The following is a 23,825-nucleotide window of genomic DNA, read 5'->3' on the forward strand; positions in this document are numbered from 1 at the left end:
CAGGTGAGTGCAGGAGGGTATGAGGGTGTGTGCTTGAAAGCTAGACCCCCTTTTTCCTTTAATCCAAGAGTGGCATTTAATAAAATACATGAGCGTAACCCTGGGATGGTCTTTAGTGGGAAATGTGGTAACACGTGCTACCTGGTGGTCCAAGCTTAGCCAGAAGGAAAATAAGAACCTGAGGCATCTGTCACTTTGCCTAATGAAGGCTGTGAGTCTTCAGTAGGAGGTGAGAACCCTTTGTAATGCCTGCATGAATTAAGACTGAGATACCTATCTGAGTGTGGGTGTCAGTTTGCTGTTGGCAGTGAAATCCATAGCTTGCTCTGAAGAGTCATTCTGTGTAATAGCTGCCAGGTTTTTCCATCCAAGAATGACCCTGCACTCCAGTCTCATTTTAATTTTAGATTATTTTTATTCTTTGTGTTTCTTTTAAAAAGTCCCATTGACATGGGGTTTGCTGGTCCTCTTTGTGGCATAAATTCCGCCTCTACATTTCTGGAGCTTGGCAGGTATAAGGTCAAAGGCAACGTGACAAACAAATAGCTACATCTGCCACATTCACTTCCCATTACTGCAGCCTGGTTGAGAACAGGCAGATTTATGGATCTGATGCCTCAGGCCCATTAGTGTGAAACCAATTACAGTGTTTTGCTGAAAACCACAATAGTGTTATGCAGATGAAAGTTGCATCAGGGCCCGCCTTTTAGCAGGAGTTATTCCCCTTTCTCTGTAACACACTCGGGACTTTTTCTAAGAAACTAAACCCAGAATATCTCCAACCCATTGTCACCAAGAGAGCCTTAAGATGTAACATACTGAATAACGATTGCTCAGAAATCATTTTCAGGCCAGTGACTGTGATCAGACCCTTTCTGCGAAGATAATACTCAAGCTCAAAACCAAGTGGCATGGGCCTGTCAATTCCTATTGAAGACGGTGGTAAAATTCTCCTTTTCTTTATTGAGAGAAGAGGAACTTCAGAAAATCCTGGCTAGGGACATGGTATGTCTCTGTCAGGCTGCTTTTTATTGCAGGACTTAGAAGTTATGACTACGCTAGCCCCCTGCTTTGAAAAGGGAGATGCTAATGAGACACTTCAGGAATATGCTAATGAGGTGCTTCAATGACTATGCAGCATGTCATTAGCATAGCCCGACATGTCTCATTAGGATCCCTCTTTCAAAAGGATGGGGCTAGTGTAGCCATAGCCAGAGATGTATTTCGTTCCCCCAAAACGGAATATTGTCACTGGTAATTAACAGGTAGAAATGTCTTCTCTGCCCCTATGCAGCTGTGAGCACCAAATCTGGAGAATCCAGCATGTTTCTGACCCATGTCTGTACTGTTACTTTACCATTGCGCCACATGTAAAGGCCATGGAAGGGGACTTGCTTGTTCTGGAGCAGTTCGCCATGAAGAGTCATGTGAAGAGACTAAGTTGCTGCAGTGGATTCTGGCAAGCCTTGGGAGATCATGTTTAAAGCTAACAGTAAAACAGGGATGGGCAAGAAATGGTCCACAAGCCTTATAATTTGGCCTGCCCACCACTAGGGCTTCAAAGCAGGGAAAGTATTGGAGGGGTAGCCGTGTTAGTCTGGATCTGTAACAGCAACGAAGGGTCCTGTGGCACATTATAGACTAACGGAAAAGTTTTGAACATGAGCTTTCCTGAGCACAGACTCATTTCATCAGATGCTGGGCATGGAAATCTGCAGGGCCAGGTATAAATAAGCCAGAGCAAGGGTGGGGATAACAAGGTTAGCTCAGTCAGCGAGGATGAGGCTTACTACCAGCAGTTGATCTGGAGGTGTGAACACCAAGGGAGGGGAAGCTGCTTTTGTATTTAGCCAGCCATTCGCAGTCTTTGTTTAAGCCTGAGATGAGGGCCTTGAATTTGCAGATGAATTGTAGCTCAGAAATTTCTCTTTGGAGTCTGGTCCTGAAATTTCTTTGCTGTAGGATAGCTACTTTTAAGTCTGCTACTTTGTGGCCTGGGAGATTGAAGTGCTCTCCGAAGGGTTTTTGTATATTGCCATTTCTGATATCTGATTTGTGCGCGTTTATTCTTTTACGTAGAGACTGTCCTCTGTGCCTGGAATAACAGCCTGTAAACATGCGAAGCAGGGTTTATTTGGGACCAGGGTAACAGGAAGAGCTGTGGGTCAGGACTGTGGAGCATCGACCGAACTGTGCTGGATAACCAGAAGTGCAGAAGCTGGGGAGGGCTGTAGATCAGGACTGAGGTTGGTTAGCCAAAGTGCATAGAAAAGCAAGGTGCTGTTAGCAGGCTCCCAGGTGCTTAGGGCTTCAGTGGATAGAAAATTTGCACACAGTCCTCCCTTTTCCTTCCTGCCACACGACCTAGTTTTCTAAAGGAGATCAGGCCTAAAGGTATGTCTAAACTTACCAGAAGATTGATCCAGTCAGGGCTGATTTTTGAGGGTTCAATTTAGCAGACCTAATGGGGGATGTGCTAAATTGAACCATCAGGGCTAGACAGTAATTCTCGTGAGGAGTAAGGGAGGTCAACAGGAGAGTTTCTCCCATCAACCTCCCTCTGTGTGGACAGCCTGGTAGGTGGATCTTAGATTCATCAGTTCCAGCTACGCAATTCAAATGGCCAGGAAGCAGTGTGGTAATGCTAAAGGGACAAACTTCCATGAAACTTCCCAGGTGTGTTCTAGGTGGCAAAGAGAGACATCAGCCTCCTAAGAATGAGAAAGTGGTAAAGAAAATATGCTCATGCTCTATGGGCACAGGGCTGGGAAACTTGCAAGAATGTGGTATGGTGCCACGGCATGGCAAGGTGGGCTATCATGGATGCTGCAGTAAGTCAGACTTCCCCAAAAATGTGTGAAACATAAGCATACCTGGCTGAGACTTTAATGGAGCTCTCCAAAGTGGATAAGCACTCCATCCCCAGAAATATTAACCAGCTGTTCTACCACCTCACCCCACCTGCAGCCTGCTTGTAACAGTTTAAAAAAATATGCCCAACAGAAGTAAACCTCTGCCCTAACCCAGCCGCGATCCGCTTGAAGCAGTTTAAAAAAACATACACAGCAGAAGAGCCCTCTCCAGCATTGCTGGACTCCAGAGCAGTCAGTGTTGATGTGTGGACTGGCTCCAGGGTGAGACAGACAGAGCTCCTGGCTGGCAAGATCAGCTTCCTCAGCCAGCTGATGAATTGCTTCACTGGTGTCTTCCTCTTTATCGGCCTCCATCTCCTCACCCTTGCTGCTCTCACCAGAGAGCTGGGCGGTGTCTCCTGAGGAGTCCATGGTTGGTTCCTTCCCAAGAATCCCATGGAACTGCTTGTAGAAGTGGCATGTTTTGGGAGATGGCCCAGATCGTCCATTGGCTTCTTTCACCTTCTGATAATTCTGCATGAGGTCCTTGATTTTGACCCAGCATTGCTGAGCGTCCCTGGTGTATCCTTTCTCTACCATGTCCTGGGAAATCTTCCCATAAACGTCCATCTTTCTTTTGCTGGTTCACAGTTTGCTCAACACAGATTTCATCACCCCACGCAGAAATGGGATCCCTCATCTCCATGCTGGGGCTCTTTTGTGACTCTTAGACCTCTGATCAGAACTAGAACCCTGAGAACTCATGATGACCAGATGTGATCATTCCTGAGGTGTGATGCTAATGTGTGCTCTCCATGCTGGCCAGGAAGAAAATGAATCAAATTCCCGTGCTTCCTGTTACCTATTTCCTGTGCACCAGGAGACCAGCGGAAGTGAAAGCGGCCAGAATGGGGCATTGTGGGATACCTCTGGAGGCCAATAAAATTGAATTAAAGGAAGGCTATTTCCACACAAACATTAATTAGACCTTTTAAATTTGAACTTGGTGTTACACCGGTTGGGAGGAGTCAGGCAAGAAAGTCAACCTAATGGTATTTGCAGTGAAAGTCACATTGTAAAATCGAGCTAAGTGCCTTAAAATTGACTATATGCTCTAGAAGTCCTGTGGCACCTTATAGACTACCAGATATTTTGGAGCATAAGCTTTTGTGGGCAAAGACAAAATATGTTAGTCTTTAAGCTGCCACAGGACTTCCTGTTGTGTTTGAAGATACAGACTAACACGGCTACCTCTCTGCTATATGCTCCAGTGTAGACAAAGCCTAAGAGATGTAAACTGTCCCAGATGAAGAACAATGCTAAAAGTCCCCAACGGCAGAACAGGCGGAGGATGGCGAGGGTAATGCTACAGCAGCTGTGAAGGTGGATGAAGGCTGCAGTGGACAGGAGACTCCCCACTGTCGTGGATCCCGTGCCATTAAACCTGAGCTTTCTATCCATCACGGATTGTGTGGTGGCTGCAGTGCAACAGTCCCCCCATGTTAAAAGAAGTCACACACACAGGCAGCTTCCTCTGCGCACTACTCTCAAACTTAAGCCTTATGGCAACCGGAGCAGGATTGTGAAATCAGGAAGGTTTGTCATGAACTAGCACGTAGGTGGTGGACGTACGTACCATCCATTCCGTTTTGAGGACCGAGGTGGTAGAACGGTCCAGCTGCTGCACCCACAATTGAGCAGCCCTGTTTAGGATCCGCTGTGCTCTCCCCATGTGGGGTGGGGGCTAGGAGAAAAGAGTAGCAAAAACTACCCCGCGTTGCTCCAACAGCTACCAACACCTGCCCCTTCTGTGATAAGACCTGCTGCTCCAGAATTGGGCTGACCAACCACCAACGGACTCACAAATAGGGAGTGAGATGAAGACGTCCTACTCATTATTGAGTGACTGCCTGCCTGCAGGTTCTGGGGACTCATCCCTCTGCAGAGGGTCACTCAGGTGGAGGGTGAACTCCAGCCCCTCTGATCCTGGGCCCTTTTGTTTGGCTACACATCAGGCTCCTTCATGCTTCGTCTATGCCCTGGAGGGGGCAGGCATGTAAGTGCACATCACTTGCCTGTAGGCAGAGGACAGCTCTCCTCTTACTGATCCATTGGAAGCAGGAAAAGATGATGGCTTTCTAGGACGACTGTTTCTCCCCACTTCCAACCAGCACCAATGCTTGCAAGGTCCTGGGAGACGAACTCTTTAGGGCAGCGAGGGGCAACCTCAGCTAGTGAGTGGGCTGCATGAGTGGCCCTCCTTCATCTCAGTACAGTGATGGTTGTGGATGGGGACAGTTAGGGTATTGTGATGATAAATACACTGAAGGCTCTGTGCTGCTCAGATGGGGCTGTGTACGCACCTGGCGGGTTTGGTGTTGTGGTTGGAAAAAAACCTATGAGGACGAAAACCAGCAGAATCTGGCAATGTGGCACGTGGGCAAAGGTAAATGCAGTGTCTCATGGGCCATGCATGGAACCCATTGCCTGTGGCTGCTCGGGGCTGCGTCCACACCTGGCGGGTTTGGTGTTCTGGTTGGAAAAAAAACCTATGAGGACGAAAACCAGCAGAATCTGGCAACGTGGCATGTGGGCAAAGGTAAATGCAGTGTCTCATGGGCCATGCATGGAACCCCTTGCCAGTGGCTGCTCAGTGCTGCGGAGTGAGGCTGGAGGGTCTTTCCTCTCTGGCAGAGTTCTCGAAAGCCTGTTGCTTGATGCCCACCAATTTATCTTTGGGCATTGACAGGCTGACCATGGCGTTTTACTGCACGTTCTTGGACATCCTCAGCCTGGACTTTACCATCATTTGATCTCAGAGTAGGAGCTCCCCTTGTCAGGTAGGTGGGCCCTGCTTGCTGTGCTGCTGAAGACAGGGAAGTGATGTGACTGCAGAACTGATGTTCGGTATCTCTATTCAGCATAGACCACAGGATCGCAGCTAAAGCTATCCTATTACAGCTCTAATCTGTGCTGGCAGACACAAACCATCCATACGCTGTCCTAGGCCAGACCATTTTTGATAATATCCACAGTAGTTCCATAAGGTTGATTCATGGTATTGACAGTACTGCTGAGCCATGGCACCCTGCAGCCCCCAGACACCCCCCCAAACTCAGCTTCTTTCCCAAGTCACCCACACACCCTGCACCCCTGACACTCCCAAACCCTGCTTTTCCCCCAAGCCACTCAGGCACCATGCAGCCCCAACACCCCCCAAACCCAGCTTCTCCTCTAAGCCACCTGATGTGCTCTGCAGCCCCCACCCACGCCTCCAAGCCCACCTTCTCCCCCAAGCCACCCCCAAACCCTGCAGCCCCCCACACAACCCCAAGCCCAGCTTCTCCCCCAGGTCACTCCATTACTTCAAGCCCCACTCACCTACTGCCCCCCAGCCACTAAGCGCCTTCCATCTCCTCTCCCCCACCCCAGACATCACCATGCATTCAGCCTCGGCCCGCAACCGGGGCAAACCCCGCTCAGCCGCCCTCTTCCACCCGGGCAGCCCCGAGCTCCCGCCCGCCACCGCTCGGCGGCCAGGCGCGTTGCTGCGGGGGCCGCTGCCCGCACGCAGCGGGGGATTCCCGGGTGCCGCAGCAGCCTCCCCGGGAGTGGCGCGCGCAGGCCCTGCCGCTCCACCCGCCCCGGGGCCGCCGAGCCCCGCCCCGCCCCGCCGGCGGGGGCTGCAGAGCGGGCTCCGCTCCGCCTCCCCCTGAGCCGGACCCGCAGCCGCCTCTGTCCCCGCAGCAGCCGGTCCCTCGCCCGCTTCCGCGCTGCCGGCAGCCTCCCGCTCCCCGCCTGCACGGCGCAGTTGGCTCCAGCCCAGCAGCCGGCTGCAGCGCCGCCCCGCGCGGGGGTTTGCCGGGCTGAGCGCCGAGCCGAGCCGAGCCCAGCCCCGGCGGGCGGGCGGGCTGCCCACGTGCGCCGCCGGCCGCGCACTTGGGTGATTTTCTTCTCCCTTCAATAACTGCAAGCGACGCCCCTCCCCCCGTCATTTCTTCGCCGGGTGTCTGTGCCCCGCAGATCCCACCCGCCCCCCTCTGCGCACCGGCTCCTGCAAGAGCCCCACTTGGGCGGCCGGGGGGAGAAGGGAATTGTCCCCAGAACAACCCCCTGCCACCGCCCCAGCCCAGCCCAGCCCGGGGAAGGGAGAGGCGGAAAACGCACAGGCGCTGCAGTTGCTTCCCCAGACACCAGCTGTTGGGCGTGGAGGAGGATGCAGAGCGGGGAAGCCTGAAGATGGATGAGGCGAGAACCCGGAGGCAGAGGGGCCGCCCTGAGCGAGGCTTCCTGCTGAGAGGGGCGCTCAGCTCCTGAAGAGACGCCGCTCTGCTTGGGACTCCGCCACCGAGACGTTCTTCTCCTCCGGGCTGGACGTGGGCTCGGCCGAGAGCGAGCCGAAGCCAGAGCAGCCTGGAATCTAGGAATGTCCTGGGCGTGCCAGCAGCTCCCCACGCCTGCACTCTCCCGGGGAAGGAGGCGACCATTTCCCAGAGCCCAGCTGTAATTTCAGCACCCAAGGAGCACCCCCTGCTGTCAGGGCTGATGGTGAGCTGGGCTTCTCCCCAGCACAGGCCGGGCGAAGGACTGCCTGGATTGAGGAGGGGGCTGAAAGCAACAGTTTGGAGCATGCAGGGTTGACAGATCATTGCCTCCCCGGCTGACCTCCTGTGCCCCCTGCGCTTGCTTTGTTTTTTTGTTAGAGGCATCTGGATACTAACCCACCTTCCTCCATTCCTGCTCTCAGCTGGATGAGACTCAGAAACCCACAAAGTGCATGGCATGGCCAGGCAGCGCTATTCCTCTCTTTGCCCCCCTGCGGAGGGGGGAGCAGGTGTGATTTGGGGACTTGAGACCCCGCTGCTTTGAGGAACATCTTCCTGGGTTCAGATTGCAAACGGTTGCTGGAGACGGACAGTTAAAGGGGGAATAAATTGGGAAGGGAGGAGAGACGCCTCAGATTCTCGGCTTCTCCGCTAAGGCGGCCGTGAGATGTTTCTGTCCTTGGTAGGCTAGAAGCTGTTTGGATTAGTACTGGAGGGTGGCTGGAGGGAGCTTGAAGTTGCTGGTTGCAGCTCGTGATTCTCTTTGTTGGCGCCTCACCAGGTTTTTTTAATGTAATTTCATTTTGGTGACATTGGAAGGGGGTGTGAGTGGGAAGGGAGGGGGTGTTGCAGAACAGCCAGCTGACGGCTGCAGCGCTGGGGGAGGCAGTGGAGTCATTCCTCCCCCACCCCCCGTTGGCACGTTCCCCCATTGGCTGGGCCGGGGTTTCTGATCAGAAGGTCGGGGTGAGGGAGGATGTGGGCTTGAGGGGGAGATGCCATCGCTGTTGCCTCCTTATGCTCGCATCCCGGTTACCCTGAGGTAAATGGGAGCCTGAGCTCCTTGGCGTAACCGTGGGCCGTAGACGGTGCCTGTTTTCCAAGGGTCGGCTGGGAAAAGTAGGCAGGCAGAATGCAGGGGAACAGGGGCTTCACCGAGCCGGAGTACTCGGCAGAGTACTCTGCCGACTACTCGGTCAGCCTGCCCTCGGACCCCGAACGTGGGGTGGGCCGGACCCATGAGGTGACCGTCAGGAACTCGGGCTCGTGCCTCTGCCTGCCACGCTTCATGCGGCTCACTTTTGCACCTGAGTCCCTGGAGAACCTCTACCAGACTTACTTCCGCCGGCAGCGCCACGAGACCCTCTTGGTGCTGGTGGTCTTTGCAGCCCTCTTTGACTGCTACGTTGTCGTCATGTGCGCTGTGGTCTACACCGCGGACAAGCTGGCCACCATCGTGGTGGCCTCCGTCGGCCTGGCTGCCCAGATCTTGCTCTTCATCCTGTGCAAGTACGGGCTCCTGCCAGACCGCATCTCCCGCAAGTTCATGCCCTACATCCTCTGGATTCTCATCACCGCCCAGGTATTCTGCTACCTGGGCCTCAACTTCGCCCACTTCCATGAGGCCAGTGACACCGTGGGCTGGCAGGCCTTCTTCATCTTCTCCTTCTTCATCACTCTGCCCCTGCGCCTCACGCCCATCGTGCTCATCTCAGCCACCTCCTGCGGCATCCACACCCTGGTGCTGGGGGTCACCATCGCCCAGCAGCAGCAAGACTCGATCGATGGCATGACTTTGCTTCGGCAGGTGAGGCGAACTGGGGTCTTGAGGTGGAGGTAGGCCGGTGGGAAGGGGCCTGGGATGGACAGGAGGTTGGTAGACCTGTGATGTCAGGGGGCAGTGGGGCTGGGGTGATGTTTCATACATTGCTGACCTTCAGGGATGGGGAAAAAGGAGTAAAGGCTCCTGTCACCCATTTCGCAGGCTCCCCAGGTGAGGTAGTGAGGCAGCCTGTGCTTACGTTCAGTTGAGCCATGACTGGCAGCTTGGTCCCAAAGAGTGCATGTCAATGGCCTTGCCAGCAATCCCAGGTCAGGCTTGGGTCTCTTCCCTTTCCTAGGGACATTTAAACACCATGGTCTTTACCTATATGTACCCCCAGCCCCGTGCATCTGAGTTTGGGATAAGGGGACAGCATTTCTGTCCATGGGGCTGCTAGTTGCCCCAAGAGCGTGGTTCTTGAGCCGTGGGAGGTCAACTCTCGAGAGGGGCTTCCCAGCAGCTATTCAGAGGATCAGAAATCTCCTCATGTTCCCCAGCTCCTGCTGAAGCAAAAATAGGCACTGGCAACAGTAGCCAGGGCCATTTTATGCTATGCAGCATCATGCAATTCCCCCAGCACCTCCTGGTTGCTCATTGTGCTCTGTGCATTACACTCCAAGCACCTAACCATTGTGGTGATGGGCATTTTAGCAGTGCCGTCAGGTACAGAGGGAAAGAGTCTGAGATGCCAATCTCCATTTGTGTATCTGGATAGCGCTGATCATCCAGAGACCTCCAACCATATCCCAATCTCCCCATTCTGCATCTGGGGAAACAGAGGCACAGGGCAAGGAAGCAACTTGCCCAAGGTCACCGCGTTTGTCGGTGGCCCTCAACAGCATGAGTCAGTGGCCCTCACTCCCCATGTGGTGCCTTCTTTGCACGTTTACTTTTTCTTGGGGTGTTACGGTGGCAATCTGGCCTGCCATCTCTCTCTCTCTTGACCTCCTAAACGTCTGCTAGGGGTATTAAACCAGCTGAGAGAAAATATAAGCAGAGATGCCCTAGGACCATTGTTCAAAAGCGGATGGAGTTTGCACAGTTGGGTGGGGGCAGCAGCTGTGTCAGACCTGCTGTGATGGCTGGGACTTGCCCATCTTCTAATCCATCACAAGGGTGATGCTCTCACGAGGAAAGTGGGCTGCCAGTATTCCAGTGGCCAGACACTGGTACCACTAGGTGCTGTGCTGTTTGAGATCAGCGGGAACAGGCTGTGGCTCCAGCTTGTTTCTGTAAAGGTGAGACACACGGAAGCAATCTTCTCAAGTGCATCCACCATCTGAAAGTCAGGCTCCTTTTCAGGGGTTTCAGGTTGGGCCTCTGGAAACTGGCGCCCCCAAATTCACTAGACATTGAGCCAAAGACAGTGTGAAAAGAGGGCCCAACTTCCGTGTACAGGTAGTTGTAAGGTAAGGTGCCAGGAAATGGTACTCAGAAACACAGAATATAACTCTGGGTTTCCCAGACCTAGTGAAACTTGCTGTTACTGTAATGGCTTCCCTTTTGTAGTGCTTTGCACGGCTCTTAGCAGACAGTGAGCTTTTAGCCCCTGCTGTAAGAGCAGAGATTGCTGTGGTCTGGATCCTGCTTTCACTGGCTTCTGCAGGATCAGGCTTCCAGAGCAAAAGTATGAATCAGGATTGGCTGGTGTGGGAATCAAGGGTGATATTTTGCCTTTCAGTAATGTCTTTCTCATGTGGTGCTCCTAATGATACGTAAGTATCATTGTGCCTGCTTTCTGGGTGGAAAATCAGCAGCTGCATGACTTGCCCAAGAGTAGGCAGCAAATCAGTGGTGGAGAAAGGACTAGGACCCTCCCACGGCTCGCCCACATTTCCTAACTCTGTGAGCTAGAACAGCTTTGCCTTAGCACCGGTATACAAGTCAAAGCACAGTAATGGCTTGTGATCTCACTCCAGGCACAGCCACTGGCCCATGACCTTTGTATTGGAAAGAATTCTGCCCAGTACTTTTGCAGGCAATCCGCATCTCTGTTGTTTCTGTAGTCACCGCCGAGTCAAATGTCCGTGACACTTCCTTCATGAGCCCACGGTCCTTTCCTGGAGGACTTTTACCTGTGCTTGAAAGGCCTCAGCTGTTTGCAAGGGGGCATTTGGTTGTGAGTTGCACCTGATGGGTTCTCTCCTCTTGTTGCAGGTTTTCAGCAGATGTTTTAACACAGCTGTTCTCTGGTTGTCCAAGAGGGTGACCGGGCCCTGGTGTGTGAGTGTGAGAGGGACCAAGGGGCGGGAGTGATGTTTTGGCAGCAGAGCAGAGGCTGGGTGCAAAAGAATGTGCTTATGGCTGAGGGCGTTGCCACCTTTTAAAAAACTTGTAGTACGAGACTGTTCCATGTTCGACCGTTCAACTCAGCAGGTTCTTTATTGGCCTGACAAACTAGTCCAGCACTGCCGAGTGGTAGATGTTATACAGTATGTCAAACAACTGCCTTGGGAACACTTGCACAGAGGTGGTGTAAAGATGTCTGTTAACCTCAGGGTCTAAGTTCATCCCTGCTGGAACCTCTGGGAAGTTGATGGGGTTTTTACATGCGAAAGTGAATTTGATCCAAGATTTTTTTAGACACCATGCCAGGCCACTGGAGCAATAGCATTCATGATTCTCTTACTGCCTTGGACCTATAGCTCAGTGGTCTGAGCATTAGCCTGCTAAACCCAGGGTTGCGAGTTTAATCCTTGAGGAGGCCATTTAGGGATTGGGGCAAATAGATGTCAGGGATAGTGCTTGGTCCTGCCAAGAGGGCAGGGGACTGGACAAGATGACCTCCTGTGGTCCCTTCCAGTTCTAGGAGATGTGTATTTGTGTGTACTAATTGGGACCTCCTTTATAATAAATCCTCAATATCCCTCTCACTAAATCCCCATCCCATTAACAGAAATCAGCAGTGGGCATCTCGGAAGCTACCAATGCACTCGATGGAAGGGCACTTTCCTGCCTCGGTGTCGGTAACTTTATTGGCATGACGTTAAATGATGCATCATGTGTCTGGGCTTGCCTTTCGCAATAGAAACGAGGAGGCCTGGACTTTGGGAACTTGCCGAGCCAAGCAGCTCAGTAATTTGTATGGAATGCCATTTGTGCAGCCAAAATAATAAGTTGGGCCTTGTAGTGGGGGTGTGCTTCAGGAGGCCAGACCGTGTTGGTTAAAAACCCAACACTGTCTCCTTCAGGCAATTAAAACAAATTAAAATCTATATACTCATTATTAGACTGTAGAGACTCTGGCTGAGATCCAGGGTCTATCACTTCAAGCCCTTGATAGAAGCAGGGATTGTCCCTTACTTTACTATAGCCTACAATCGTAACGGACAAAATAGGTTATTATTCCTGTTTTACAACTACAGAATTGAGCATCTGTGAGATTAAATTACTTGCCCAGGGCACACAGGATTCTGTGGCAGAGCTGGGGACCCAGCTCTCAGGAACCTCAGTCCATAGTCCTCATCACAAGACTTTCTCCCCACAACTACACTATGAATCCTAGAACCTTCCCACACTTCAAAGGTGTCCTTTTTATATTTCTGGCCATTTCAGATAAGGTACTGGCTGTCATGTATCATGAATACATTTTGCTGTACCTTTCTTTCTTCCTAAGTCGCACACCGATTCCCTTCCTTGCCTCTTAGCAGAAACCATCTGCTTGTTCTCAAGAGCTATTTTGTGAAGCAGAACGTCTCTCTCAGAGTCGGATTCTCTCTCTCACGCCAGCTACTAACTCTTTTGTCCTCCTCAGCTTTCCTGAGGGCCCTCTGTTGCCTGGCTTTTATTTCCAGTTTGACTCTGAAGGGGAAGAATCTGACAGTATTTTAGACATTCTGCATAAGTAAGGTATCTGTGCACTGGATTTTTGAAGGGTTCTTAAGCTTGGTGGGAAGATTTTCCCTCTGTGTTGTCCGGTAGGCAGTATGTTATCTTGTTTGAGGTTAGTGGAGTCTCAAGCACCACTTATCTCTGGGGAGGGTTGTTTACATCATAGCTGTGGGGGCGCTGGTTATGTTGAGCTCTGCGTGTGTCTTTAGTGTGGCTGCATCTCGTGTTCCACAGGGCTATGATGGATGAAATGCTCCACCTCTTTCTGTTTCTGTCTTTTGCCCACGTGTCCGTGCAAATAGAGAGAGTTGGAGCATTCCATCCATGGTACAGATCTGTGTTTTACACAACCAGATATAAGTACAATATTTTTGTATTCCAGTTCATTTATTTTATAACTTTATGGTACACTTGAGAAGGTAAAGCAATTTCTCAGTAATAGTGTGTTGCAACACTTTTCTATTTTATGGTCTGATTTTGGAAGCAAGTAGTTTTTAGAAGTGAGGTGAAACTTTGCTCTGGCGTGTCCCATCAGACTCTTGAAAGATTACCCTTACCTGGAAAGAGTGAGAAGCACCGCTCTGCAATATTCAGGCAAGTCTTCAAAAAGCGTTTTCAGAAGTTTAAAAAAAAAAAAAAAGAAATAGTTACAGTGGTAGAAAAAAAATTAAGTGTCTGAAAATTGTAGGTACTGGGGGTACTTATATGTATATATATATATATTTAAAAGCGGTGTATTTAATTAAAAAATACAAAAAAGGTTGAGAAACACTGTCTGAACCACTTCTGGAGTCTGGAGACTGATGCTGCATGCTCTTCAGTCGGTCTGAACAGATGTCATTGTATGAGATTTGTACCGACTTCCGTAATGCCTTTTATGTAGCCTGCTGTAAAACTGGGCAAATAGCTAGATCAGTTGTTGTACCCTCTGGAAGATGTCTAAGTACCCCATTGGATACAGTCACCCCTACTTGAGAACCACGGTGTTAGGGCATCCCAGCGGTCACCAGCCTCGTGATGCGGTGACCTGAAGAGATTTCAGGACAGTAATTACCAAATGAGCACGATTCTCCTGTCAAAAATGGCTGGTCCAACAGAGCTACCTTAACCAAATAGCTTCTGTTGGTTAAAAGTATGTGTGTGTAAGTAAGGACAGTATACACAGGTTTGGCCACTTCTTCAAGAGGCTGAAAACATATGGGCCTAAGGCTTGGTTGTTCCCTGGAGATTACCAGTACTGTGTGAGCTGTTGTGGAGAGAAAACTGATCTAGCTCATCGCTGGGTGAAAGCGCCAATGAAGACCTTGGCTAACATGCCCAGCTCTGCCTGTGCTAAGGGTTCAGTGGTTTTGGGGAGTGGAAATGGAGAAAGTCCCCAGGATAAGATCAGGCCTGAAAGTTCACAATGGGACTCCCTGGCTAAAGCGTTTCTGTGAATCCCTGGCAAAGGGATGATCTGCTCCGTGGCATCCGCTGAAACCCAGCCCTCCACCTCAGCACCAGCCTTTCAGTGCTCTGTGTTAATTGTTTGTGTGGTACAGAGTGTACAGGGCCAGAAAAACCTTGGCAACCTGGTGTGCCTGAGTCTCTGCACTCTGGAAAAGAGGGACATTGTGTCCAGAAATAAACACACTCTTTATTATTACAGACATTTATATGGTTCCTGGAGGGTGTTTCTATTAATAGAGTGACACTGGAGCAGTGCTAATCCGGGCTGGAAAGAGCAAAGCCAAGAAGTGCTGCTCCTGATCAAGCTGAAAAAGAGGCTGTTGAACGATGAACATAAGCAGGGGATCAGAGTTTGGGTTCCAATAAGAAAACTGTAAGGACAGATGGTCCAGTGGTTAGCGCACTAAGTGGAGACCTGATTTCAGCTTTCTGCTCTGCTACAGACTCCCTGGGTGATTTGGGGCAAACCACTCTGTAGTTTCTGTGCCTCAGTTTCCCAGCTGTACTGCAGGGATAGTAGCTCCGACTTACCTCGCAGGGGTGTTGCAAGGACATACAGATGCTGCCATTGTGAGAATCGGGTAGGTCCGTGGGTAGGAGAACATCAAAGGCTCTCCAGCTCTCTTGGCTTTGAATTGTCCTGGGATGAAGTCACTGGGAGGCTGGGCTGTTGTGTGACCAAGAGTGGCCTGGAGGTGTTGGGACAGCCTGGGGAGTGAAAAAGAATGGGGGAGAAAAAAGAGAATATGAGTCAAACCTCACAAAATCTTGAGCTCACGGAGACTATTGGATGAGGCAGTTTTCCCAGATGGGGTGGGTGGGAGAAGATCTTTCATCATAAAAACACCTTGAACCCTCTTTGGGGGGAGGTTCCTGGGATATACATAGGGACCCACAGAGTTCTCCTTTGTGCCTTCATCCACGCCACATTACAGGCACGGAACTGTCTGCCTCCTCTGAGTGTGTTTGTGTGTGTGGTAATTCTTTAGGGGCAGGCCCAGAGACTAGTCCATGGATGAAGGGTAGGTCTTCTAAACTGTGTTTCCTGTTGGTCAGATTGAAAGGAGGGGGCAAAAGGGAAAGTACATGAATCACACTCCTTTCACAGTCCTAGAACAGCTGGATGCTTCTGCTGAAATAATCCACTGCCACATAACTAACCTTGCTGACTTTGGGACAAGTGCCATTAAGCTTCAGAGTCAACATCAAAATTGAGCTAAATGGAGGGAGATCACCCTTCTCAGGCACATGGTCGTGGACTCAGGAGGTCTGCACTGCCTGGGTCATGCTTGATGAGCCTCCACAGTTCCCAGGCCTCTTCATTAGTTGGCTAAATATAGACCTTTAGATGCCTGGCTGTACGCAACTAAGAGAGCAAATCTTGGCCTTCTTTTTTTTTTTTTCTTCCTTCCTGCTGTCAAAATGTATTAAGTCTTGCCAGCAGCTGCATGTCCGCTCTTTGGGCAGAACCGGCCTGCATGTTATATCTCCGTGCAGTGCCGGACGCAGTGGGATGCCTGTCCTTTGAGTGCTGTGCTGATAGAAATAATAAATACCACCCTGGCACCCCCAAATTTTATGACCTCATTCTTTCCAGTCAGTCCAAATGCCACTTCTAAGATCATCCCCCCGCCACCTTCATTCTCTCTACAGCGTTCCCAGTTTCTTCTACAGTCAGAGGTGTCTCCTAAATTGCAACGCTTTTCATAAATCTATCTCTGCCTCCATATCTACCCCCTCTGTGCTGCTCCCAATCTCCTCTCCTGGCCATGTCTCTTGATGAATCCCATGTGAAGCTGTGTACTTACCTCTCATACTAGGGATAGCTTCTCAGGTGGAGCTCAGGATCCTCCCAACTGCTGGGCCCAGAGAGATGATGTTGGCTTTATCTGTTGCTTCTGTGGTGCTAGGAGACGGTGATTATAAAGCAGTTCAGGGAGCAGTGTAGTGATGGGATGGTAACTCTCTCTCAAGTCTGATGACAGCCTTGGGATGGCTCAGATGCCGTGGTTAGCATAAAATGTGTGGAGCACAGGGCTGTAACAAACCAAGTCTGGAGGACTGCTCCTCATACGTTGTAAACCAGCCCTTCTGTGGCCACATTGTACCAGCTGAGGTCAATTTACACCCTCTGAGGATCAGGCCTTTGTACCCTTTGGCCCCTGGAGGCAGCAATCACCTGGGAGGCGGATCGCTATGATTATGGCTGATGCCATGTGTCTTTAGTGCAGCCTGCTCCGTTCTCACAGCGCAGTGGTGACAATCAAACCTGGGAGGCTATTAACCCTGTCTCTGTTTCTCCGCCTGCACCGTCTCTCAGCTTGGGGATTGTTTGTGTTTTAGTCTCTCTCTTTAGAGCCGGCGCTAGCTAATTGTGTGCATTTAGCGATAAGTAAGTGAAGCCCAGGGCAGCGCCTGCAGGGAATTTCCTGCCTCCCAAGCCACAGGCAGTGCGGCAAGGTGGCTGGGACTGAATTAAAGGTGTTAGCAAGGATTCAGCGAATGGTGTCCTAAAACCCTTCCACTGGGGGTAGGCCTGGAGCATAACCTTCTTTCTCCAGGTCAGTGGCTCCCAACCCTTTCACTAGAGCGGGCTCACCAGATGGACCCCCATCAAAGACAATTCTATCCCCTGTGTATACTTCATTCAATAAAAAAGGAAACCCCAATAGCAGATTTTTGGACAGCAATTAATAACATTATTGGAAGATAATTTAATTTAAAAATAATAATGGATTGTAACTTTGCAATTTATTTAAAACTTATTTTCCAGATCATTTTAATTTATTTTTCCCCCATAGACCCCCTGTAATACACCCTTATGGGCCCCCAGGGGTCCATGGACCCCTGGCTGGGAACCACTGCCCTGGTGGCTTCTGTCTCTAGCACTAGGGCTACTTCTGCTTCCCCCCTCAGTGTAGTGCTTCTCCCTGCTTTCCGCCAGGAGCTCCTTGGCAGAAGGTCATTGTCTTTGGTCCCAAGTTTAAATCCAGCCCGAGTCAGCAGCGAGCAACAGGAACGACTCTTTGGTGGTCTGAGTCTGGAGTCTAGTGCAGAGTAAGCAGATTTGAAGTCCATCAGAAGGACGGCCACTCGCTTTAAGGTCTATTCTCACGTTCCTCTTTGGTGTGATCAAGAGGTGGGTTAGAAATGCTGCTCTCCTCTGGGACGCTTGGTATAGAGCAGCCCCCTTCAAACACAACCCTGAGGCTCAAATTATGAGATTTTCCGTGTGTTAAAAATAAGTGGGGGTTGATTTATTTTGTTCTAACCTTGCTCCAGGGTAGCAAAAGTTCTGTGCTTTGGCTCAGCTTATTTCTGTAAACGGGAAAGGGGAAAACGTGGTTCCACCCTGGTCCCTGGGTATGTCAGGCAGTACCTGTGGTGGGAAAGGCCGTCTCAAGTGCTAGGTTTGCAATGGACATTTTGCATGCATGATTGGAGAGGAGTCAACACAGAGGAGGCTAAACCTCAGGTCCTCGGCTGAGGCAAGTCGTAGTTCCATAGTGGTGAGCCAAAGCACAGAAACCCAAGAGCAGAGGCGAAGTTGGCAGGTGGAAATGAGCCTCGGGGACCGGAGAGGGGTGAGTTCCATCTTGCTAAGATGGCCTGAAAAGATTTCCACCAGCCAAGCCCATCCTAGGCCTCTCTCTGCAGCCACTCATGACTAGGCTGGGTTCAGCTGTTAGACGCCCCCTTGGAGAGGTGGATTTTGCTCAGCCCTGGTGCTTGCAAAACACCACAGGGCCTTCGGAGCAGACAGAACAATTTGTTGTCATGACAATGGGCGGGGGTTTAAAATAGCAAGTGGCTGGTGCTTGGAAAGTCCTGCCCCTTCCCCCGAACTTTCTCTCACTGCCTCTGAAGAGTTCCTGCTGAGGGAGGTGCCTGTTCACTGGGAGTCCCCCATCTTCTCCTGTCAGCGTGACTGTACTGTGCAGCCATTCCTGGGCATTATGGGTGGAGAAGCTGACTCTGTGTACCTGTTCAGGTGAGCTGCTGCTCCTGTGGGGTCTTGCTGGCTTTAGAGCAGATTGGCTCCCTCTGGGAGGAAAAGAGGGAGTTCTGCTCCTTGCTGGCTGCCAGCTGCCCTTCAGCACAGCTCCGGGAGTTGGCCCAGACATCTGCCCTTTGCCTTGATTGCAGCACAAGGCCCCAGTCCTGACTAGGGCGACTGAGAGGCATCGAAACAGCATCGTAAACCCAGGCCTGTGGGCCACCAACTTGTTTCCACTTGAGTGGTTTCCCAGCCTGCACTTGAGCATCCACACAGCGTGGCACAGCCTGGACCCAGGTCTCACAGCCATGCTGGGGCATCCATATTGTGCTACACAGACAGTAAAACAACAGGGTTTGGACCGGAGTCACAGCGGGAGTTGGACTCAGCCCCACAGGGACCTGGGTCCTGACTCCTTCCCTGAATCAGACTGCTTTGTGTTGGGTCAGCAGAGGGGTTTGGGCTCAAACCTGAGTCGGACCGAGGGTTTACAAGGCAATGTGGACCAGTGGTTCCCAGCCTCTTTAGTAACAGGGCACACCAACTTGCTCAGGACAGGAAGCAGCATTTCAGCTGTCCCCCAGCACGAATGGGCTTCTGTGGGGTTTGGCATTTCCCCTCATGGTAGCTCTGCAAAGCCCAGGTGGAGAGGGTGGCAGTTGGCGAACCTGGCACCAGCTGCGACTCAGGCAGTGAAGAGCCACAGTGGAGGAGAATCGATGACATTTCCTGGCACACTTGGACAGTTCTCACGGCACACCAGTGTGCTGTGGCACACAGGTTGTGGACCTCTGGTGTAGATGCACCCAGAGTGCTGTCAGGGTGATAGTATGTGGACCAGACCTTGGGAATGCCAACAAGTGCAGAGGGGGGTTGGCACAGCCCAAGAGAGCTGGTTTGGGACTGACGCGATATCTATGGCAGAAAGGATGGTCTGGTGGACAGCACCCAGCTGAGGTTACTCTGTCCCTCGTGCGAGAGCTGTGATCTGAAAGGCTGTGCATTAGCCACCACTGAGCCAGGAGGAAAGGGTCTTTGCCTCTGTCTTGGTGAGTGGTGCCTACAATAAGAAATTGGGGATACACATCTCCTAGAGCTGGCAGGGACCTTGGGAGGTCATCTAGTCCAGTCCCCTGCCTGCTTGGCAGGACCAAGAACCATCCCTGACATCTGTTTGCCCCAGTCCCTAAATGGCCTCCTCGAGGATGAAGCTCACAAACCCCGGGTTTATTAGGCCAATGCTCAAACCATTGAGCTATCCCTTCCCTGTGTCTAGGGCATGGGTGTACAACCTTTTGGCTTGCCAGGGTTGCACTGAGTGAAGAGGAATTGTCTTGGGCCGCGTATAAAATATATAATATAGTTAATGTATATAAATCATGTAATAATGTTAAAAGTTTACGATCTTGTGGGGTCGCATTACTAGCTGTCCAGGGCTGCATGCGGCGCGTGGGCCGCAGGTTGGACACACCTGGTCTAGGGGTTTCTAACGCTGTGCTTTCCTCTCCTGCCCAGGGAAGATCCGGGAGCAGTTGCCAGAGCCATGGGGGTGGACCCTCTAGATTTGTCCAGGATCATCCATTTTCCTTTCTCCCTGGTGGAAGGGCAGGAAAAGAATTAGACCTTGGGCCCCCCTGCCAAGGGTGGAATTGACCTGCTTGTCCTGAGTGTGTGTGGGAGGGGGGCTAAGTCCCTGGTCCCAGGCTGGGAGGAGAAGGGAAGCCACCGTCTTTAAGCACCCTGTTTGCCCCACCCAGACTTCTATTTCAAATCCCAGCGGTCCCTTCTAGCCTGGGTAGCCATGAGCATTTGGGTTTTGTGACCTGCTCCTTTCCCCTCCCGGCTGGAGGGGGATGCCAGGTGTTTCCCTTTCCAGAAGGGAGAGAGACCAGCCATTGCAGGGCGGGGTGGAGAGAGACAGCCAGTGTTGCAAGTCTGCTGCCCTTCTGAGAGAAGGCGGGAAGGGAGCATGTGTCAAATCTGCTGTCTTGATTAATTGGCCACTTGTGCTTTAATCTCTGGGGCTGCCTTGTAAAGCTAAAGACATCTAATAATACTCAACATTTCTATGGGGCTTGACAAACACCAGCTCTTTAATCCTCACAGAGCCCCTGGAAAGGAAACAGGTGGCTTATGGGTGGGAAGACTGAGGCATGGAGTGATCAAGTGGGATGTGGTGGGGTGAGGACTTGGGTGCTCATAGCCCTGTGCTCCAACCACCACCAGCCTGACTGTACAACTCCCTGTACTGACTGGCTGCATTCATTAACTGTATGCCAGCACCTAGAGCTAAGACCTGATCACCACCACAGACATGATATCCCTGTGCCCAAGGGACCACAGCACACAAATATCCCTACGCCCCAGGGACAGGGTAATGGACAAAGATTAGGGCAGGCTGCCAAGTGAAAGGTGCAGGGCTCAGCTTTTGTGGGGGAGCTGAAGGAGAGGATAACTTTTAAATGTCTCCTTCCTCTTAGTGGGCTGGACTGCCTAGTGAGCAGACGTCTGTGGCTCTGTGCAACACTTTTGACTCTATGTTAGATCAGGAGCTGCTCACTAGTCCCAGGTTAACTTTTATAATCGAACACAAGCGGCTGTTGGCCCATAAGCGGCTGTTAAAAGGGCAGCTGGGCTCATCGAATGGGGTGTGTAAAGCAATGTTTAAAAATGAGTAAGAGCCTAACATAAGAACAGCCAGACTAGGTCAGCTCCATAGTCATTCCAGCCCTGTGTCCTGTCTTCTGACAGCAGCCAGGGCCAGATGCTTCCATGGGAACGAACAAGGGTAATTACTGAGTGATCCATCCACTACTGTGCACTCCTGGTTTCTGGCAGCTAGAGGCATAGGGTCCCATCCACAGGATGAAGTAGGGTGGCTGCCCCAAGCCCCACATTTCTGGAGGCTCTGTGGCATCTGTCCCTACTGTGCCGTGGTGATGGGGTTTTCCCAGACCTGAGACGTGGGGGAGGGTTGCCGTGAGCTCCTTCCTCTCTCCCCCACCCCCCAACAGCTCCACTCATCTTGGCTATAAATCATCAACATCCCCTGCCAATGAGTTCCACAGGTTGTGCATTGTGTAAAGAACTACAGATTGAACCTTTCTAATCTGGCCCTCTCTTGCCCAGCACTGTCCATAATCTGGCATGATTGTAGGTAGCCAAATGATCTCTCATCATGGGTGTGACCAAATTTCCGGTGGTCCCGTAAAGTTGTTTACAGCCCCCAGTCCTGGCTGTCTGTGTTCTGTGCTCTTACTTGCTGTAATTTACCCCTACATGTTTTCTAAGGGCCCAGTAAGCAGTGGGAGTGTTGGTAATGTGCTGGACAATATTGACCTCCTGTGGTCTGGCGAATTTTCTTTGTCAGGACTGACTGGTGCTGAGGATGCCGGATTACAGAACTTCAACCTGTACTTCCTTTTGTTTATGTCAAACCTGCTGCCTGTAAATTTCCCTGGATGAACCAAAGCTTGTTTGTTATGTGAAGTGGTAAATCACACTTCCTTGTTCACTTTCTCCACGCCAATCATGATGTTCTAGATTTCTGTCATACCCCCTGCCTTAGTTATCTCTTTTCCAAAGCAAATAGTCCCGTCTTTTTTTTAACCTCTCTTTATAACGAAGTGGCTCCACCCCCCTAATCATTTTCCTGCTTCTCTCTGGATTTTCTCCACTTTTTTTTTTTTTGAGGTTGGGCACCAGAACTGCATGCAGTATTCAAGGTGTGGGTGTACTGTGTATTCATATAGTGACATTATGATATTGTCTGTTTTATTATCTTTCTGTACCTTATTATTATCTTTCTTAAAGGTTCCTAACAACGTTAGCTTTTTTCTTTTTTTTTCCTTTTTTTATTTTTGACTGCAGCTGCACACTGAGCAGATGTTTTCTAAGCACTATCCACAATGACTCAAAGGTCTCTTTCTTGGAGTGGTGACAGCTAATTTAGAGCCCATCATTTTGTATGTCTCTTTGGGATTATGACTTCCAATGTGAATAAGTTCAAAGCTTCAGAGATGAAACCTTTCTAGCCTTCTCCCTGCTACCGAAAACTCTTTCCTGTCTAGCATTCTATTATCCAGAACTCTCAAATACCCAGCATTTTGACCATACGTACATTTTAGTTATCTTGTCCATAAGTGCAGTGTAGTGAAAGTAAATACAAATAAATATAACAAATACAGTCGAAGTTTACAGTGTACAATGCGACTGTTGTTGGGAAATAAAGTACTCTGCGTACATGTTTGTTTTTTAATATCTAATCTTGTTTTTCTCTAGTGTTATGCATTGCTAGGTATCATCATCATCAGTTAGGGGCTCAGAGCCCGCTGATATCTGATTCCTCCTTCACCTGATTTCCTTCCTTCTTTCCTGTCCAGTGCAGAGTGGCTTAGTTTCTATAGACTAGCTCCGCACCAATCTACTGTATCATCCACCCATTCTCTGTGGGGTCTGCCTCTCCTATTCGAACCATCCATTATGCCGAATACCAGGGTCTGGACATTTCGCTCGTCGTTCATTCTGCAGATCTGCCTGAAGAGCTGTAACTTCCCTTGTACCTCTCCATTATCCAGATGATTTGAATATCCAGCAACCTCCCAGCCCTCGGGCTGCCAGATATGAAAGAGTTTATTGTATTTCACTTATCCCTTCAGTAGGAGCTGTTTGCCGGACTGGAAAGATACATTGCCTTTTCCCACCATAGGAGTTTTGTTTTTGTGGTGGGATTTTATTACTGAAGTGCAGCTCTGCTCTGAAAAGTGACTCTGCAGAGATGCTGCTAGGGCACCCAGAGGACTGGGTGTTCCAGTATTATTTGAACCATTCTGATGTTAGGGGCTTTCTCTTGCATCGGCAACTGTGTCCTTTCCCCTGCAGCAAAAAAGCAGTCTCAATTTTTCCCACGTACCATCGGATCACCTGTATGGTATTCACTGTTTATTTTGTGTCAGTGACTCTAGATAAAATGAGCTCCCTTAAAAGTAAGGCAGTGTTATTCCCAAACAACAAGTTCTTCCCATTCCCCCTGGGATCTGAGAGCCGAGCTGGGTGTTTTTTTCACTTCTCCTGCGTCATCACCTACCATAAAGGCTCTGCTGGTTAAATTATGCCCTCAAGCTTTTCCTAGGCTTGGATAAAAAGTGTTGTGTTAGGTCACGTGAGCAGCTACGTTTTCAGAGTCCCACCATGGAGCTGTGACTTAGCATCTTGTCTGTGCCAGGCATGTGCCAGTTAGATGTGTTAAAGAAAAGCACCCTGGGTCTAGACAAAACCACAGTCGCTCTCTGGTGATAAAGCCCTTGCTGACGGCTGTGTCGTCCGTGTGTTTGAAGGGGTGTAACTGATCCAAACAAAATAAGCAATTCTGTCGCTGTGTCTGAAGGAGCAGGCACCAGGTCACTCTCTGTGCAGCGGTAAGGGGGAGGAGAAAGCAGTAAAGACTTACCGTGGTCACCCAAGACTGCTGGAGGCACATGGGAAAGAGGATCTGGGGAGTGAACCGGGGGCTACTTTTACGTACTCTGTGGAGCAGAACCACACTTCCG

General features: G+C 50.6%; 1 protein-coding gene across 4 annotated transcripts in view; it reads left to right on the forward strand.

The window, feature by feature from the left end:
- The first annotated feature begins 6,564 nt into the window (after positions 1–6,564).
- ADCY3 (adenylate cyclase 3) overlaps positions 6,565–23,825 on the forward strand; it is a 98,406-nt gene continuing 81,145 nt past the window's right edge. For 2 of the 4 annotated variants that reach the window (XM_074991438.1, XM_074991440.1), the window contains exon 1: positions 6,565–8,984. In XM_074991438.1, coding sequence (XP_074847539.1) covers positions 8,310–8,984 — 675 coding nt within the window. In that variant the 5' untranslated portion in view covers positions 6,565–8,309. The remainder of the gene's footprint in view (positions 8,985–23,825) is intronic. The other 2 variants (XM_074991437.1, XM_074991441.1) reach the window with 2 other exon arrangements.

Source organism: Carettochelys insculpta, chromosome 3 (genome assembly GCF_033958435.1).
Source record: "Carettochelys insculpta isolate YL-2023 chromosome 3, ASM3395843v1, whole genome shotgun sequence".
Lineage (NCBI taxonomy): Eukaryota > Metazoa > Chordata > Testudines > Carettochelyidae > Carettochelys > Carettochelys insculpta.